This window comes from Lineus longissimus, chromosome 19, assembly GCF_910592395.1.
Source record: "Lineus longissimus chromosome 19, tnLinLong1.2, whole genome shotgun sequence".
Classification (NCBI taxonomy): domain Eukaryota; kingdom Metazoa; phylum Nemertea; class Pilidiophora; order Heteronemertea; family Lineidae; genus Lineus; species Lineus longissimus.
The window spans coordinates 4,278,046-4,296,441 of record NC_088326.1 but is presented as its reverse complement, the minus strand read 5'-3'; the positions used below and the strand labels follow the sequence as shown (position 1 = coordinate 4,296,441).

General features: G+C 40.0%; 1 protein-coding gene across 11 annotated transcripts in view; it reads left to right on the top strand.

Moving 5' to 3' along the window:
- The window catches only part of LOC135503080 (regulating synaptic membrane exocytosis protein 2-like), a 111,979-nt gene extending 107,057 nt beyond the window's left edge, over positions 1 to 4,922 (top strand). For 10 of the 11 annotated variants that reach the window (XM_064796401.1, XM_064796403.1, XM_064796402.1 and 7 more), the window contains 4 exons: positions 378 to 519; positions 1,903 to 2,135; positions 3,613 to 3,752; positions 3,979 to 4,922. In XM_064796401.1, coding sequence (XP_064652471.1) covers positions 378 to 519; positions 1,903 to 2,135; positions 3,613 to 3,752; positions 3,979 to 4,203 — 740 coding nt within the window. In that variant the 3' untranslated portion in view covers positions 4,204 to 4,922. The remainder of the gene's footprint in view (positions 1 to 377; positions 520 to 1,902; positions 2,136 to 3,612; positions 3,753 to 3,978) is intronic. The other variant, XM_064796395.1, reaches the window with a different exon arrangement.
- Positions 4,923 to 18,396: the final 13,474 nt, after the last annotated feature.

Genomic DNA, 18,396 nt, shown 5'->3' with positions numbered 1-18,396 from the left:
ATGATCAGACGAGGCCTCTCAATCAAGCCTTTATAAAGTAGTGTTATGAATGAATGTATTTTCAGGGGGTAAAAATAAACATATGAATATAATTTTCAGGGGTAAAAATAAACATATGAATATATTTTCAAGAGGTAAAAATAAACATATGAATATATTTTCAGGTGGTGAAAATAAACCTATGAATATATTTTCAGGGGGTGAAAATAAACCTATGAATATATTTTCAGGGGGTAAAAATAAACCTATGAATATATTTTCAGACGGTAAAATAACCACATTTTCAGGTGGTTAAAATGAACATATTCTAAGGTGGTACAAATAAACAAATGAATTTATTTTAAGGTGGTACAAATAAACATATGAATATATTTCAGGTGGTAAAAATAAACGTACGTCATTCCAAAGAAGTGAAGAAGTTGGGGCCGCCGCTGAGATGAGGAACCGGATGACACGCCAGGCGAGCAAGGAGTCGACTGATGGCAGTATGGGCAGCCTGAGTGGAGACTCGACCAACACGTACGTACACAAACGCTACAATGATAGTGAGGTTCCCAAGCCTTTAGATCCTAACTGGCCAATATCCGACCACTGATTTACGTCTATGTATCTCTAACCGGCCGCTAACTGCCCACTGGTACGCACCGCACCTATTCTGGAGGACACTATCGCCATCTCTTCTTAAGCAATGAAACTAAGGCCGGTTCTCTGCCGGTTAGGGAGATATGGATGAAGTATTATGGACATTTAGTGCCTGGCCTGTAAAAGGGTGCTTTTGGGGGTCTCTTGAAATACTATGGACATTTAGTGCCTGGCCTGTAAAAGGGTGCTTTTGGGGGTCTCTTGAAATACTATGGACATTTAGTGCCTGGCCTGTAAAAGGGTGCTTTTGGGGGTCTTTTTGGATGAAAAATGCTGAAATGCTCAAGGGAAATACGAAGAAACACATTTGTCAAAGGATATTGCTTCTGTGCCAACTATGATAACAGTTGTGGTATCTAAATAATAAATGATAAATGAAAGATAAGTCACAACACCCTTAAAAACTATGTTTGGTAAAAAAGGTGTTTGGATAATGATGGGATGCTCTGAATTGGTTGACGGGTCTCTTCATCTTTTAGCGGCTATATGCTGTGCGACATGGTGTTAGCACGTATCAAAGGAGATTTCGCATGACCAGTGCAATAGCGTACTCCTTGCATTTTCTAGGGCGGTGAAAATGTACTTTCTCATTTCCTGTGTAGAAGTCCAGTGCAGATCAGTATGATTCAGCCTGATGAACATGTGGACAATAGTGTTCGCATTAGGGTTCCATTCAGAAACTTGTATATCACTTGATGATGCATCAAATGTTTTGATACCGTCTGAGGCACCGGAAGGCCTATGTATTTCTCCTATGAAATCCGCTTTAAACTTCTTATGAGCATGAAGGCATGTTTGCAATCTTTATACAGGGTGAGGGATATCAAAATGAATGCAACATTTAGGTTACGTTATGTCTGGTTTACAGGGAAACTATTTCAAAACATGAAAAAAGAAAAATTTTACTGTAAATGAAAAATGAAGAATAATTTCTAGTTTTCGCTGTCATTGCTGAAATGAAGATTAATTTCAAGCGTATAAGTTGTCACTGTAAACACGGGACTGAAGAAGAATTTTTAGCGCTCATGTTTACGCTGTAAACACTGAATAAAGAATAATTTTTAGCGCTTAAATTTTCGTGGATATACTGGAATGGAATTGAAGAAGATTTTGAGTGCTTTAAATTTTTACTGAACCTCATCAAATGGAGAATCATTTCTATCACTTCTGCAATCTGTTTGCTATTTCTTGGTTTTCTGTCCAAATCTCACAGTTCATTTTGGGTGCGGGTATCAAACTACTGATCTTTTCATTTAACAGGCCTTGGCTTCCATCTAATTTACGTTTGGGACCGGAAGGACAATTTGGCGATTTCGTGGAGGGTTTGGGTCCGGCGCAGTTAGTCGGACGTCAGGTTCTAGGATCACCGTGCCTTGGGGAAATACAGTTAGGGTTATTTGATCGTAAAGGTCACCTGGAGGTGGAGGTCATCAGGGCACGAGGCTTGATGGCCAAGCCGGGTGCAAAAGTCATGCCAGGTAAGGTCTTGCCAGGTGCGTGTCGACCCAAGGTTGGTAACGGTTTCTTCCTCTTTGTGTTGTGTCGGCCATTTTGCTGAGTCAATTACTTGATTGAAATTAAAGGACTACGCCGTTCGTTAAAAATTTTGAATTTGTAATTGAATTTTAAAATGTCCAATTGCGTACAAAATATAAATTTCAACATTGCCATTGTGTAGACTGATATACAAATACTATGAATACCAAGTTTAAACAAATTTGTATTCACAATGACTGTACTACGGCATTGTGTATTAGTGGATTTCTATTTAACTGGACCACAAGAAATAACGAACGGCGTACCCCTTTAAAGAAATACAAGTACTATAAATACCAAGTTTCAGCAAATTTGTATGCATACTAACAGCACTACGGAATTGTGTATAACTGCATTTCTATTTTCCTGGACCACCAGTCATTACAAACAGCGCACCCCTTTAAAACTGCCTTAGATATGATTTCGATGATAACTCAGCTCAATGGTCTTGTCAATTCTTTCCTGGTGACCTCGCTTTATCCCCTTTTGGTGGCTGGATATGATATTTAATGGAACCTCGTGGAATAGTGGTTGTAACTGCTGGAAGTAGTAATACGGGAAAGTTCGAAGCTACCCAATCCAACCTGCGAGGGTGTTGATTTCTTGTTTACTCTAGTTTCACCGATATAAGACCACGTTTGGAGGTAAACATGATATAGAACAGTCTAAGCCCATGCACTGACATTGTCATGGTGGTATATTGTTGTCGTCACCCCCTTTTAAATCAACGAAGAAAATTTGACGAAAGGAAATAATTTCGATTAAAACACCAAGAAAGAATTGCTCGTTTTTCTCTGTCTGTGTTTGTGTCTTTTACTTTTGTCTGTGTACGGTAAATGGCCCCAGTTGATGTCATGTGCCCACCACCCTTGGACTTGGATCCATTATTCCTCGTTTTGTATCGCCAAAACCTTCTGTGACGACATCAAATTTTGCGGTCGTTGATATTGGCGTCCAGAAGATTATTGAAAACCTCGTCTGCTCCAAGAGCCTGGGGATCAGAGCAAGTGTGAGCTACATGTTGCAGTGATTTGGCAAATGGCAGATCAATATTTTGGGAGTTAATTAAAGTCAAAAGTAGATATAACAAGGCCACTTATTTATGAAGACCTAGGGATTTTTTTTGCCAATCATATAGTTTATGGATCATTTATTCATCTGTGAAAATGTCCTGCCTATGTCTCCAGCAGAAAGGGTTAAATCCACCGTGATAGAAATTCCGTACCTAAAAATGTACAGAGAATCTTTGCGCCTTGGCGGAATTTCATAACGTCTGTCTTGATGGAATGTCGTAACGTCTGCCTTGACATAATGTCGTTACGTCAAAAGCTGGTTTGACGGAGCCGACAGACACCACCAGGGCAGGGACCACGCATGCTTCAAATTCTACTCCTTTGATCACCAAGCCTGACTGGTCTCTCTTTCTCATTCTAGCACCTTACGTCAAGGTTTACCTTATGGAAGGCAAAAACTGCATAGAAAAACAGAAGACAACGATCGCACGCCGAACTCTTGACCCTCTCTATCAGCAGCAACTCATCTTCCTGGAAGCATATCATTCGAAAGTTCTCCAGGTAAGGTGAAGCGCCCCGCAAACTGGCGATTTCTATCACTGCAACCTGCGATCATTATTGCTGCGCCTGTGTCACTGTGAGCGAGGAGGGCACCCCGGTCAACATGGATGGCATCAAAGCCAACAAGGAGGGCACCTGGCTAACGAGGCGGGTCAAAGCAGCGTCAAAAGCAGAAGTAGGCCCGCACATTATGAAATGTTAATGCTATGTTTGTTTACATTTTTAGGTGACCGTGTGGGGCGACTACGGCCGAATGGATCGTAAAGTGTTCATGGGCGTTGCTCAAATCATGCTCGACGACCTTGACCTATCCAATATCGTCATCGGCTGGTATAAGTTGTTCACCACATCGTCGTTGATCAACCACCACCATCGACGAAGTTCATCATCATCATTAGAGAGCTCTGGATATCAAACGGGCTCCACCGCCAATGCTGGTCGTGTAACATAGCATTCGGGGTGCATTAGACATAATTTAACTAATGTACTCATGGTCGCAGTGCCGTCTTTATAAATAACCCGGCGTATTGGATTCATTTCAATCTGGGCCCGGAGTGTCCATTCAAAGTTCGTTAGTTGTGTTGACATGACTGATCAAGGGTTACCATGGAAATGATAAATAGCAAATGGGTCGTTTTGTAAAATTCACTATATTTGCCTGTCTATCTGATCTAGTTCTAAATTCTCCTTACACTGCCTTCATCTGTCTGTCTAAGGCGGTGAGGAGAATTTGAAAAGTGATCAGCTTTTCAACTCGAGTTTGAAGTTGTATTTCCCTAATCTCTCATCCATGTGATTTAGACTAAAAAGTCGGACTGTTTTATCAATTCTATAGATAGTGTTCTTTTATAATAATTCTTGTCGAGAAGACGTGACTGTGCGTATGAAATCCAAAATGGCCGATTCAGGTGTTTTAAAAATCAGCAATGGAAATCATGTTTCATTTTTGGGTATTCTTCATAACGTTTGAATGTTTGTAGTATTGAATTATGGGTAATCTAGGTACTTAGTGTCATGAAATAGCTAACTAAAGAGAGGTGGTTCAGCCTCGAAAATATGGATGCCAGTGATGTGGATGTTCAACCTCGAAAATATGGATGCCAGTGATGTGGGTGATTCAACCTCGAAAATATGCATAATGGATCATTGGGTGGAACTGCATGAGGATTGCCAAGAAGTTGTGGACTTTTTTTCGTAAAAAAACGAGTTGTCCATCACCTTGATGGTTTCTTACTGTGTGTGGGACGAACCCAGATGACTATGATTGTCAAAAATATGATATGTCAGAACTCGTACAAATACTGAAATGAAGTGACTATTAATTCTTTTTTAACCAAATTTTGTTGACTATAGTCTGTTTCAAGAGAAAATGGCACTCTGATTTTTGGTGTTTTTGCACTGAAAAATCAACATTTGAACGCTGTTGTATTTCATCTGAAGTTTTAAAGTGCAAAGAAATTGCCAGAATAGGACTGAGCATTAACAAGCCATTTGAGACGAAAAATATTGGCAAGGTTGTTTCCAACCATTTCAGACTTTTTTTGCCGCAGTGCCATTTTTCAAGAAATGGAATCTCGTGTTTTCCGTTTTATCTTATATTTTACCGGTCTGTTAAAACCAATTGTGAGAATGATCATGAATGGAACAGGTTTTTTAAGGGACTGATTTTTTCCCACCCACCGATGGTTTTGCTGCGATAGCCAAAGGAGTTAATATTGTCCTTGCATGGTGATGCGAAATGTCACCCATGTTAATTTTGCGCGAAATTCATGTACAGTGGATCCTTCGATAGCAGACACCTCTCTTAACAGGACACCCTCTCTATTAGTGATAGCGGCTTTAGTTCCAAATGGGTCGTTTCTACACAGTTTGACCTCTTTTATCTGGACACCTCCCTATCAAGGACAGCATTTGTCAGTCCTGAGGGTGTCCTTAATAGAGAGGTTCTACTGTAGATTTTTAATTGGCATACTACTACACAGGTATTTGTATAAAGAGTTTTGATAATTTCTCTGCGCGCATGCTGCAAAATTCAAATCGTGTGTTGAATATTTTTTCTAATTTTGTCCAGAGAAGATTACCTTGGTGACATTCTGCTTTGTCACATTAGGCCAGCATTTATCGTTTTGGCACCTGGACTTTATCGGCACAAAACCTCCCACAATGCAATACCAATTCCTTAACCGCGAAACCCTGGTCATATTGAGGTCTTGAAGATGAATCCAAGATGTTATCCTGGGATGTTATTAGCTTAGAAAACCTTGTTGATGTTTTTTTTTAGTTTCTGTTCTATTTTATTACTCTACCTATCAATACGGTGGATGGAGTGAACCATATCTTGACATCAGTTCGTCCATTAACGCACTTAAAGCGAACTGGAACCGCCGAGCGATTTATTCAACTTTTCGACTTTCACCGCCCGAGAAAGTCAAACTTCCAACTTCCTATTCGAGTTCAGATTTGTAGCTCCGCCCCCAGTGCCCGAGCATGCGCAGTTCAATTTGTTATTATTGAGAATCATGTGAGAATCACGTGAGTCATGCGATCTTTCATTCATGAATTTTCGTAGTAAATTCCATAGTAGTGACGTCACTGCTAGGCGCCATGTTTCATTCATGCCTCGTTCTGATCACCCGATACGCGGGAAATGAAAACGAGGTCATACGAACTGGCTTGGCGGTTCCAGTTCGCTTTCAGGTAAAATGAAGTTGTGTTATTAGTCATGAGCAGGTCTTATGTTTAGGTCACACATCCTTGATAAACCAATGATAATTATCATATGAATTATTTATTGTCACTCTGTATTTAAAGGAGGAGTTGGATTAATTGGCACTAACTTAAAGGCCAGGTTGTTCATTCAGAATTTGAAGTTGAATTTGAGAAATTCCTTTGAAACTGCCTCCTGAATAAAGGTTTCAGCAGTGCCATTTACAAGTAGACTGATAAACAAATAGTATACATGCCAGGTTTCATTGCATTTGAATGCAATTAGACTAGGGCTATTCTATTTCTAATTGCCTGTGTCACACCTGAAAACAATCACAAACGATTTACACCTTCAAAGGCCTACACCGTTCGTTAAAACTTTGAAAATTGATTGAATTTTCAAATTTTCAAATGCATTAATACATACTTGATAGAAATTTCAGCATTGCGGTTGTAAAGACTGACATACAAATATTATGAATACCAAGTTTCAGCAAATTTGCATGCATGATGACTACACTACAGCATTGTGTATAACTGCATTTTTATTTACCTAGACCACGATTAAATACAAGCGGCATACCCCTTTAAGTACATCTCTGAGTTCCTGTTTATAGGAATGTATCAGAAAATACTTGGCAGAATGATTGAGTACACTTCTGAGTGCCCTACTATTCTAGACCTCTGAACTATACATTGGTGTCGGGCAATGCCTCCTTCTTATCCTTTTACCAGGATGAAGTTTAATACAGTGGAACCTCCCTTAATGGACACCTCTCTATAAAGGACAACCTCTCTATCAAAGACACTAGTTTTGGTCCCTTATTGGATGTTTCCATTCAAAATGACCTCTTTATTCAGGACACCTCTCTATTAAGGACATAACTTGTCAGTCCTGGGGTGTCCTAATAGAGAGGTTTTGCTGTACAACAATCCCGATGGCCTAGTATTCGAAGACGTCAGCTTCGTGAATGAGAGGCTGAAGGTTTGAGCACGGTTGATAGCTCTTTCCGATGCGACCCATTTGGCAGCCTCCAGGTAGTTAAATAAAGGGTTAAGATGAAGGATAGGAGTGCCTCTAGGTACCTGGCATTAGGGACAGGAGTTTGGAAGCTCAAAGTGTCCCATAATCCAAATCTGGATGGTCCTTCATAAGGTTTGACACTATGATATACAAACTTTACTTTATACCTTCTGACTTGGGTGCCGGAAGTTTTTAAAGAATGGAGATGATTCATTGGGTCTTGCCCATAATTGAAAGTCAGATAACGTCTGAGGGTGTTAATAGCAGACATCACTATCCAAGTATAAATTGACTTTGGGGTACCACTGGTTGGTCATGGCTATTGGAAGGACTATAAAATAATTGTTCACACGTTATAAAAACGTTGTGTTACTGGTATTGGGTTTACCAGTGGTTGATGGTATTGGGTTTACCAGTGGTTGATGGTATTGGGTTTACCAGCAGTTGATGGTATTGGGTTAACCAGTGGATGATGGTATCGGGCTTACCAGTGGTTAATGATATTGGGTTCACCAGCGGTTGATGGTATTGGGTTAACCAGTGGATGATGGTATTGGGCTTACCAGTGGTTGATGGTATTGGGTTTAACAGTGGTTGATGGTATTGGGTTAACCAGTGGATGATGGTATTGGGCTTACCAGTGGTAAATGGTATTGGGCTTACCAGTGGTAAATGGTATTGGGTTTACCAGTGGTTGTGGTAGTATTGGGTTTACCACCTTTTTGAATTCAAGGGCTTGGTTTTATACCCTGAGACCCTTACCAAATGGCATAATCATAAGTATTTGCCAATTGTGTGAGGTGTTTCATGATTTCCCTGGTTGTTTTAAAGGCATGGACCATTTGTGTCCATTGTATTTTCTCGTGGCTCAGGTAACTAGAAATAAATATTGCCATAGTCAATGGCAAAGGTCCAAATCAGGACCACGAGGCCTAACTGATGATGATGATGATGGGAGTGCAGTTATTATGGATGGAAATTTGCTAAAGATTTGCATTGATAGTATTTGTATATTAGTCTACACTGTGACATTGCTGAAATTTATATTCAGTATGTATTTAAACAATTGGACATTTTTTAATTTTTCTATGAAGGGAGTAAGCCTTTAAGTTACTTGAAATCATCGCCAACGGTAGTGTACATTTGAATTCTGACAAAGAAATGTGTGTAATTTCTCATTTGATGAAGTTCTTGTGTTCTTCGATTGCACTTGCCACGCCATGGCTCGCGTATCCATGGTGATGACCCACAACATTGTGATTGAGAGAGAGTTGTATGTGATAGCTGTATCATCGTTTGAATTGCTGGTGTTGATGCAAATAAACCTTATAGGGATGCTAAGACTGCAGTCGTATACCCTTAATGTGGAGATACCCGTGTTCTAGGATTGTTGCTGAATCGACGAGCTAGAGTGGAACCTCTCTTAGTGGACACCTCTCTATTAGAGACACTGCATTTGGTTTCCAGCTGGTCGTTTCCATTGCAGTTAACCTCTGTAATCAGGACACCTTTCAATTAAGGACAGCATCTGTCAGTCTCGGGGGTGTCCTTAATAGAGAGGTTCTACAGTATTAAGGAAAATCTAGTTGAAATTACTGTAAAGTAGGTAACATTGCAATTTAACAAAACTGCAAAATGAAATGGCTTTGAATATATCCAGGTTTACAGTACTTGTCAACACAGATCATATCCTCGTCCCCATGATCAGCACAATCCCTGGAGCTGGGGTTGTCGATATCATTAGAGTGTATGCCCGCATCCTTTCCATATTTGTACAGTATATTGGGTGGTATTTTGGATACAAAGTAAAGAGTCTAACATACCAGCTTCAGAGTGGTGGTCATATTTTTAATCTTGTTCAATGGCCATTGTGTAGTCAAATTTAGAAGTCAAATATTAGTTCGAATCGGCCCTGACAGGTGGCATTGCAGTCATGTATGGTTGGATTGCCGCTTGGTGTAGATTAGGTATGTTTCTTGCGGTCGATGACGGATATATAAACATCATTGTCGGCCATATTCATAAATCTTTATCATGTTTATGTAATTTAGCAATGTCCTATATATATATCTCGATAGACTACTCGCGTGCAAACGGAAAACTTAACGTTTCTTAAGTATACTCAGACCAAAGGGCCTTAAAAACTTTTTGTAAGTTTTTTGTACAGAGTGTTCATTCAATAGGTCTTTCTAATGTCCATAGTAATCCAACATGTTAACCCTTTTGTACTTGCTTGTCTGAATAACAATTTAGTCAGTTAGTGGCCAACTTATCGTTCGTACAAAGTAGAATCCAATATGGCCATCTTGACTCGTCTCCATCGGCGGTGTTTAATAACATCGTACTGTATAGTTGACTCGTAGGCTCGTCATTTTAATAATAGCTGTCATAATGTACGCCTACACGTATTATCTATATTCGAATGAGCCAATCAGAGTGCTTATTCTTTGCACGGAACGAGGCTCGAGTAAGACGACCCCTGGTGACATCACGCACTCAGAAAATAAAACACGAGTGGAGAATTTTTTTAACAGATGAATTGTGCAGTCAGTTGAACTATGGACAACGTTGGGTACATTGAAATAAAACAAGTTATCACCTTGGCAACCATTAACTCTTTCACTACCATGCACACCTGGTGTATTCCAGGTCCGTGAACTGCGTACTACTGGCCCGCAGTATTCCCAACTGCTAACTTTTCCCCAAGTTCTGTCGTTCAATCATAGCCCCTTTAAATCTTTGGTTGGTTACACCTGAAAAAACAAGATGGCAGCACTGCACTCAATGAGATATCTGCAGATGGCAGCACCAGTACTAAAAGGTACACTTCCAGTGCATTTTCCATTAAAATTAAGTTTTGTTGATTTTCTCCCTAAAACTCATCAAAATAGAACTAAGGACCAATAAAACAACATTTCTGGTGTTATTCCCCCATGTAGAGTAATTAAGGGATGAAATATTCAATAATCACTGACCCGGGAAATGGCTTTATCATTACAACCATGGTCCACTTGCCTGCAAGGCCCCCTATTGGCAGGTTTTGTTGTGCAGGTTCCTTATTCAATGCAGACCATGTCCCTAAGATTTCAGTGGGTAATGCTAGCTAATTTACAATAAAACTTTTCCTAAGCCAAGTTAGGATCAGGCCACCCGGTCCAGACCAGGTGCGGGCCAGGGGTACGGTACACTTCAAAACCCTGCGATAGAGAAAGAGTTAGAAGCAAGCATTGTCTAATTAAAAAAATTATCAGGCCTTATAGTCCTTCACGTTAGGAAAATCAAAACTGACATTTACTATGATTGGCTTGTCCAAATAAGGTGTATGGTAGTCGGATCAGTACCCTTATGAATTTGGCAAGTTAACAACCGGTGCTGCGTGACGAGGGAATGAAGTTTGAGAAAACCACAAGAACAAAAATGACACGTCTTCGCTTGTTTCCCCGAGTTGCCAGTCAAGTTGTGTTGCGTCCTCTCGGGGATATCACCAGAAGTGTTAATCGAAGTGTTTTCCTTTAGTTTATCCATACTTTTTTCGTAGTTTGACGGCATTCTGAAATTCTGATATGCGTTTTAAGGCAGTTTTTAAACGTTAACTCGATGGATAGTCTCTCTGCCTACTGTGTTATCAATTTTCTGCCAAACTGATTAGAAAAAGAACATGTGATCCGTATTTTAATAAAACTTAATTCCGAAGAGTATCCGAGATGTTGATTAGTTTAACAGAGGTCCCATACTCATAAGCGATTGTATGCAAATGTTTCACCGATCTTTCTAAAACATTTGAAGTGTTATTTTATATACTGTAAACACATGCCAATTTTTTAGTCGATATTCTATATCAGTTCAGCAAAACCGAATAATTATCGATTTCAAAAGTTTCTGTATCAGGCGTTGACCTTACTGGATCTATAAGGCAAGAAATAGAACAAATTGCAATTAATACAAAAACGATGACAGGTTATAAAAAGCGGCACTTCAAATACCGATGTTTTAATGTTGATTGTTGGATAAAACGAAAAAAAATTCTGGTCCCTTAAAATTTGTTATAACTAGATATACCTGCATTGTAAAAACAGTTTAGTCACCGAGGCCGCAGGTTGGCTAGTGGTGCCACCTATTAGGCATGGTCAGGCAAAACCGAATATCTGATATTTGGAGTAGTTTAGGTTGATAAGAACTATACAGTTCACAGGTAGTTGAAATGGCCCTGGTGTATGGTGAAGGCAAAAGTTTCCATCATAGAATCTATGATGGAGGAAAAGTTTCCGTCATAGAATCTGATGGAGGAAAAGTTTCTGCAAAGAATCTATGGTGGAGGAAAAGTTACCGTCATAGAATCTATGGTGGAGGAAAAGTTACCGTCATAGAATCTATGATGGAGGAAAAGTTACCGTCATAGAATCTATGATGGAGGAAAAGTATCCGTCATAGAATCTATGGTGGAGGAAAAGTTTCTGCCGTAGAATCTATAATGGAGGAAAGTTTCCGTCGTAGAATCTATGATGGAGGAAAAGTTTCCGTCGTAGAATCTATGGTGGAGGAAAAGTTTCTGCCGTAGAATCTATGATGGAGGAAAGTTTCCTTCATAGAATCTATGATGGAGGAAAAGTTTCCAACGTAGAATCTATACGGAGGAAAAGTTTCCGTCATAGAATCTTTGATGGAGGAAAGTTTCCATCATAGAATACAGCTCTGAAAATCAATAATGGAAGAAAGTCATATGGTTCTATGATGGAATCAATGGAGGAACAACTTGGTTGATTCTATAATGGGCCCATCATATATTCTGAGATTGAATCCATTCTAGGAGTTATGACGGGTCATCATAAAATCTATATTGAAATACTTTGAAGACTGTCAATCGTTGATGTCTACTTTGGTGTCTACATGTACTATGATGGAACCCACACTATAGAATCTGTGATGGAATCAGTATAGAATCTATGATGGAATCAGTACAGAATCTATGATGGAATCAGTATAGAATCTATGATGGAATCAGTATAGAATCTATGATGGAATCAGTATAGAATCTATGATGGAACTCTTATCGTAGAATCTACCATTGGCCATCATAAAATTTATGTAACCCGTAATAGAATCTACATTTTAGCTCCACCCTTGAGGGTTTCGATATCTCAACATTGTCCCCCCCCCCCCGCCTCGGATTCAATTCCTATATCATAGTTTTACTCGGGGTCATTATAGATTCTATGATGGGAACTTTTGCCTGTGTAGTTGAAGGAAGGGGTCGACTCATCCTCTTGGTTTTCTGTGATAAAAGAATACACCGATTTTTTTTGTTGCGTGTTATGGAAAGTTGGGCGGTGAAATCCCGATGTTGTTGTAGCAAAAATTTTTATTTGGACGTTGGCACGCAGCAATGTATTGTTGCCAAAAATAGAAAAATCGTTTAAAAGTTGTTTATCTACCTGTGGTTTATGATATTTAGATTATATAATTCGTAAAATTAAACATTGAAATTATCTCAAATTTTGCTTGTAATAAATAATAGTTGCGTCTTGAGTTCCTTGGCTAACCTACACTCTGGTTGGCTGAGGGATAAATGCATTGTTATAGTTTATGAAATATTAACCAGGTGGCGTTCAGGTGTAAATTTGTTAAATTGGATATAGCGTGTACAGGTTGGGCCAGAATAAAGTCTATTAAAAAGTCAGGAAGTGTCTGCGTGTGAATGTATATAAGGACCTTCGATGGGTCGATATCAAGAGTTTGTTAACCCCTAGTGTTCTGATTCCGAAAATAAGCACTAAGGATTCTTAACTTTGCCCCCGAGGCAAAACTAAGGAATTATGCTACTAGAACAAATGATTAACCTTGGCCACCAAGGGAGATATATTCTTAATTGACGGGTAAAATATTAAGCCAGGCTTCATCAGTGGTAGCGGGGCCCTATTAAGCGTGTGGGGAGAGGACTCATGCCATCCCTAAAGTTGCTGGAAAAGGTATTTCTCCTGCAAATTTTGGGGCAGAAAGCGGTCTTGGGTAAAGGGCCCTGGGTAGCTGGAGTTTATTTTAGTTGAGGGAAATGTCAACCATTTTTCCAAAATTTCCCCCAAATATGTGTATTTCATGCGGTATCTCCCGATTGGTCTTATAGGGTTATTACTGTACTCTTTCAATTGCGTTTATGGACGATAAGGTCACGAATCGAAAGTACGAACGTGTTCCAAAAGTGGTTAAATGTTATGAGATTAATTATGTTGGATGTAATTAAGCGAATTAACAAACTCTGGTGGTTTCACGATAATTCTTAAAGTTGAACATTTTCCTATTGAATTCATTTGTAAATGGTCATTTTTGGTATAAACCTAGATTAAGGACGAATAGGAGTAGCATTGTAGCGTATAGAATTTAAACAATATGACCTGTGATGCCCCGCGGTACCTCAACAAATTACAGAATGATTTATCCTATTTAATTGTGCTGCTACCTTAGGTAAAAGTGACAGTTTCTGTAGAACATGTAGAATGTTAAAGGCCTCGTTCGTTCAAAACTTTGAAAGTTGAATTAGAATTTGAAAATTTCTTCTGATTGTGTAAATATGCGCTAAATGTAAATTTTGACAATGCCATTGTGACAGATATACAAGGAGGTGTCAGCGTATTTTCATGCATAATAACTGCACTTCGGCATTGTGCATTTCTATTTTCCTCTGCCACTAGTAAATACAATTATCACAAACAGCGTACCCCTTTAAGGCTTTTTAAGAGTGTGTGGCAAATTTTGACCAAATGTCGAGTGTAAAGGCACTGCAGTTTTTACCAGGCATTCTGTAAGTGTAACAAGTGTGCTGTCATACATGTGGCTCAAGATTTACAGCAGAATGACGAAATAGCAGAATGCTAGAACATACTTCATACAAAAGAGGTCCTTACACAACCTCAGTCCCTCTATCCGAAGGTGCAAATAGGCCAGACAAATAGATGCGTATTCTGAATCCTGGGGTCAAGGTTGGAAAGTCGTGTTCTGGGGTGTCACCATTCTGGTATTTCACCGATCTGGTATTTCACCATTCTAGTATTTCACCGTTCTGGTATTTAACCATTCTGCTATAAATCATATGCCATTGGCAACAGCGGACAGCCATTTTAAAAATTACATCTACTCTTATAGACCACACATGATTATATTTTTCTTCTTGGCCTTCATGATTCGGCTGATTCCCGCCATGTTATTGAAAAATGCATTGAATCCTGTAAACCCATGGATATGGTGCATTTTCACGTAAATTTGAAAAATTGTCATTGTGTAAGTACCAATTTGAAGCATGGAGTAGCATGGAATGCCACAGTGGTCTTCATAGCTGCTAACCATGTCTTAACAGAAACTATGCATAATCAATACCTCACTAGTTAGGCTTTCATCCGACATCTTATTTGAGCCCATTTGAAAATAGCAAAAAATTTTCCTCCAAATCTAAAATTTTTGTTTTTGGTGAAAAATTTCGAAATTAAAACGCACACGAAATGTCCCAGTTTACAGAATGAGGTTGTGTAAACCTTATCTCAAGTGTTCCTTAACCCCCATTAATCTTGGTGTAATGATAAAACAGCTCCTACGTGTAAAAAGCAAGAGTAATAAAACTGTCAACCAGCTTGACTCGAAGTGCCACACACTTTTAGAAATGAGCTCCAACCTCACTTCTGCCCGAGTCAAAATATTCCCCGATAAGAGGTGTGTGCTGCGTTGGAGGGTCACATTCCTTCACTAAATCATTAGTATTTTGCGATTAATAGGCCTAATCTTTGGAATAATATCCTGAGCAAGAAGAACAGGAATCGAGTCTTTCACATCTGTTTTATGTTGAGTGATATTCTTGGAGGTAGTTGATGTTTTCTTGTACTGTCTCACAATAAATAGATTGAGGCACTCGCTGCCTTGTGTGCCTGGTAGAGAAAGGCACCCGCTGCCTTGTACCTGGTAGATTTCAATCTTGTACCTGGTAGATTTTAATCTATTAGGCACGAGGCTGCCTTAAAAGGCACCTGTTGCCATGCCTTGTGCCTGGTAGAGTAAGGCACTTGCTGCCTTGTACCTGGTAGAGTATGGCACTCTGCCTTCTGCCTGGTAGATTTTACCAGGCACAAGGCAGCCTGGTAGAATTGCCTTATGCATAAGGCTCTTGCTGCAGCCCCATACCTGGTAGAGCGAGTCACTTTCAGCCCTGTGCCTGTACAAAATGAGTCACTTTCCAGGTAAAGTGAGTCACTTTCCAGGTAGAGTGAGTCACTTTCTGCCCCGTGCCTTGCAAAGAGTGGGTCATTTTTTGCCCTGTGCCTGGTACAAAGTGAGTCACTTGTGCCTGGTAAAGTGAGTCACTTTCTTTCTGCCCTGTAGTACATTTCAAAGAGTGGGTCACCTTTTGCCCTGTGCCCGATCACTAGATATTGAATCACTTACCTGGTAAAGTAGGCCACTCGGTACCTGGTAGAATGAGTCACTTTTGCCCTGTGGCTTGGTGGCTCACCTGTTGCTCTTTGCTGAGTAGAATGGGTGGCGTCTGCCCTGTGCCTGGTAGAATGAGTCACTTTCTACCCCATGCTAGGCAGTCTAAGTACCTGGTATAATGAGTCTCGTTTTACCCTGTGCTAGGCAGAGTCGCTCATTTGCTGCCCTCTGCTTAGTAGAATTGGTCAGTTCCTGCCCTGTGCCTGGTTGTGCGAGTCACTTGGTACCCTCTACTTGATGGTGCGAGTCCCTTGCCTTGTAAAGCAAGTCGTTTTTGCTCTGCAACTTGCAGAGTAAATCACAAACTCTAGTTAAAGTTTAGCACCTGAAAAATTACCCGCATCTGAAGAGGCAAGGCATAGTTACCCGCATCTGAAGAGGCAAGGCATAGTGACTCGCATCTTACTGGGATTAGGTACAACGACTTGTATTTGGAGTGAGTTATGTACATGCCTTACTGTGGTAGGAGTGAGGCATATGGCTCACACCAAAATTAATGAGGCATATGACTCCCACCAAAGGTAGCAAGGCATATGACTCCCACCAAAGGTAGCAAGGCATATGACTCCCACCAAAGGTAGCAAGGCATATGACTCCCACCAAAGGTAGCAAGGCATATGGCTCACACCAAAAGTAGTGGCTTGTGCTGGAGGTTGTGAGGCATAATGACTCATTTTGGAGAGATCATAAATGACACCAACTTGTCAAGGTCAGGGTGTTTGTTAAGGTACTGGGACGGTGGATAATCATGGTAATTTTAATTACCATGATTTTCAGTTACTAATATCAATATATTCCTCGTTATTTCGTGAGCCCAAATGTGCCTCGCCCCATCAGGTACGTTGGTGCGGCCAAGGCAACTATCTTATTGTATCTAATGAAACTAGCACTGAGTTGAAGTATGCCCACAGCAGTAGTATCTGCAGACCTGAACTGTTTTATGTAAATACAATGGTAGACTGTCAGATGAAGTGATCTTGACTTTGTTTTATTGTAATACATACCAGCTTTCAGTGGCTAAATAAATCAAGAGTATCCGAGTTGAAATGTTGCGTCCGTAGTTGACTTTATCATGCTTCATATCTGGTCCATCTACAAACCCCTTGTTAAGGTAAGAGCAGAGAAGACGGTAAAAGTGGAAAAGATGGTAAAAGTGGAAAAGACAGTAAAGACGGATTTCACCATATTGATGGTTTACCTATCAATTTACCGTAGTGAATTAAGGACTTTACCATAAAATAGACAATTGGACAACATTTTGGGGCATGTACTGTGTGTAATCAATCTACTTGGGACAGCATACTAGAGTTGCCATGTAGGATACTTGGACTTGTATTAGTACTATCTCATTGTAATCTTGAAGACAGATCCAAGTACCCTTCATGGTAACTCTATTAGCCCACTGGTAGTATAGCTGATATCCCCAAAGTGTCTCACATACCTTGGAGAGCATTCGGACCCTTCTGTATCTTGCAGAGCTTCTATATCATTGTAATCTTGAATACAAGTCTCCTACATGGTAACTGTAGTAGCCAAATGGTAGTATAGCTGATATCCCCAAGGTATCTCACATACCTTAGAGAGCATTCGGACCCTTCTGTATCTTGCAGAGCTTCTATCCCATCGTAATCTTGAAGACAGATCCAAGTACCCTACATGGCAACTCTAGTAGCCCACTGGTAGTATAGCTGATACTCCCAAGGTGTCTCACGTACCTTCGAGAGCATCCCAACCCTTTTTGGCTCACCGTAGGGGACTCTAGACGTAGGGGAGTCTATACGATCGATAGCTCTGTGTCGTCGTCGTCGTCGTCTTTTTTTTTTTCCTCAAAATGAACCAACATCACCAAAAACTGCAGTCCCAAAATGTTTTTCATTTTGAAAAACTGCAGTCCGTCGTCGTCGTCGTCGTCGTCGTCGTCAAAAAAGTGCAGTCCCAAAATATTTTTGATTTTGAAATTTTTGAAAAATTTTCAACTGAGTGATGAAAACATTTCTAAGTACAAAATTTTTTTTTTTTTTTTCCCTCAAAATGAACCAACATCACCAAAAACTGCAGTCCCAAAATATTTTTGATTTTGAAAATTTTGAAAAACTGCAGTCGTCCGTCGTCTTTCTCAACTCTTTCTCTTCCGTAGCCGTTATATGTCAGGTCGATACACTACGTACTACTGGCCCGCAGTAATCTGTACAGCTAAATTTTCCCCAAGTTCTATAGCTCATGGAGTCATGGAGAACAACCAAGGATGAAATGAACAAGTTGTCGGCCTTCCACAACAGGTGTCTGCGACGGATCTGCCAAGTGTTCTGGCCAAGGATAATCTCCTATGAAGCTCTCTGTGAGAAGACAGGGGACCTTGCTGACATTATCAGACGCCATGAAAACAATGATACATAGCGACTCAGTTCATTATCAAATACAAACAAACACAAAGATATGATA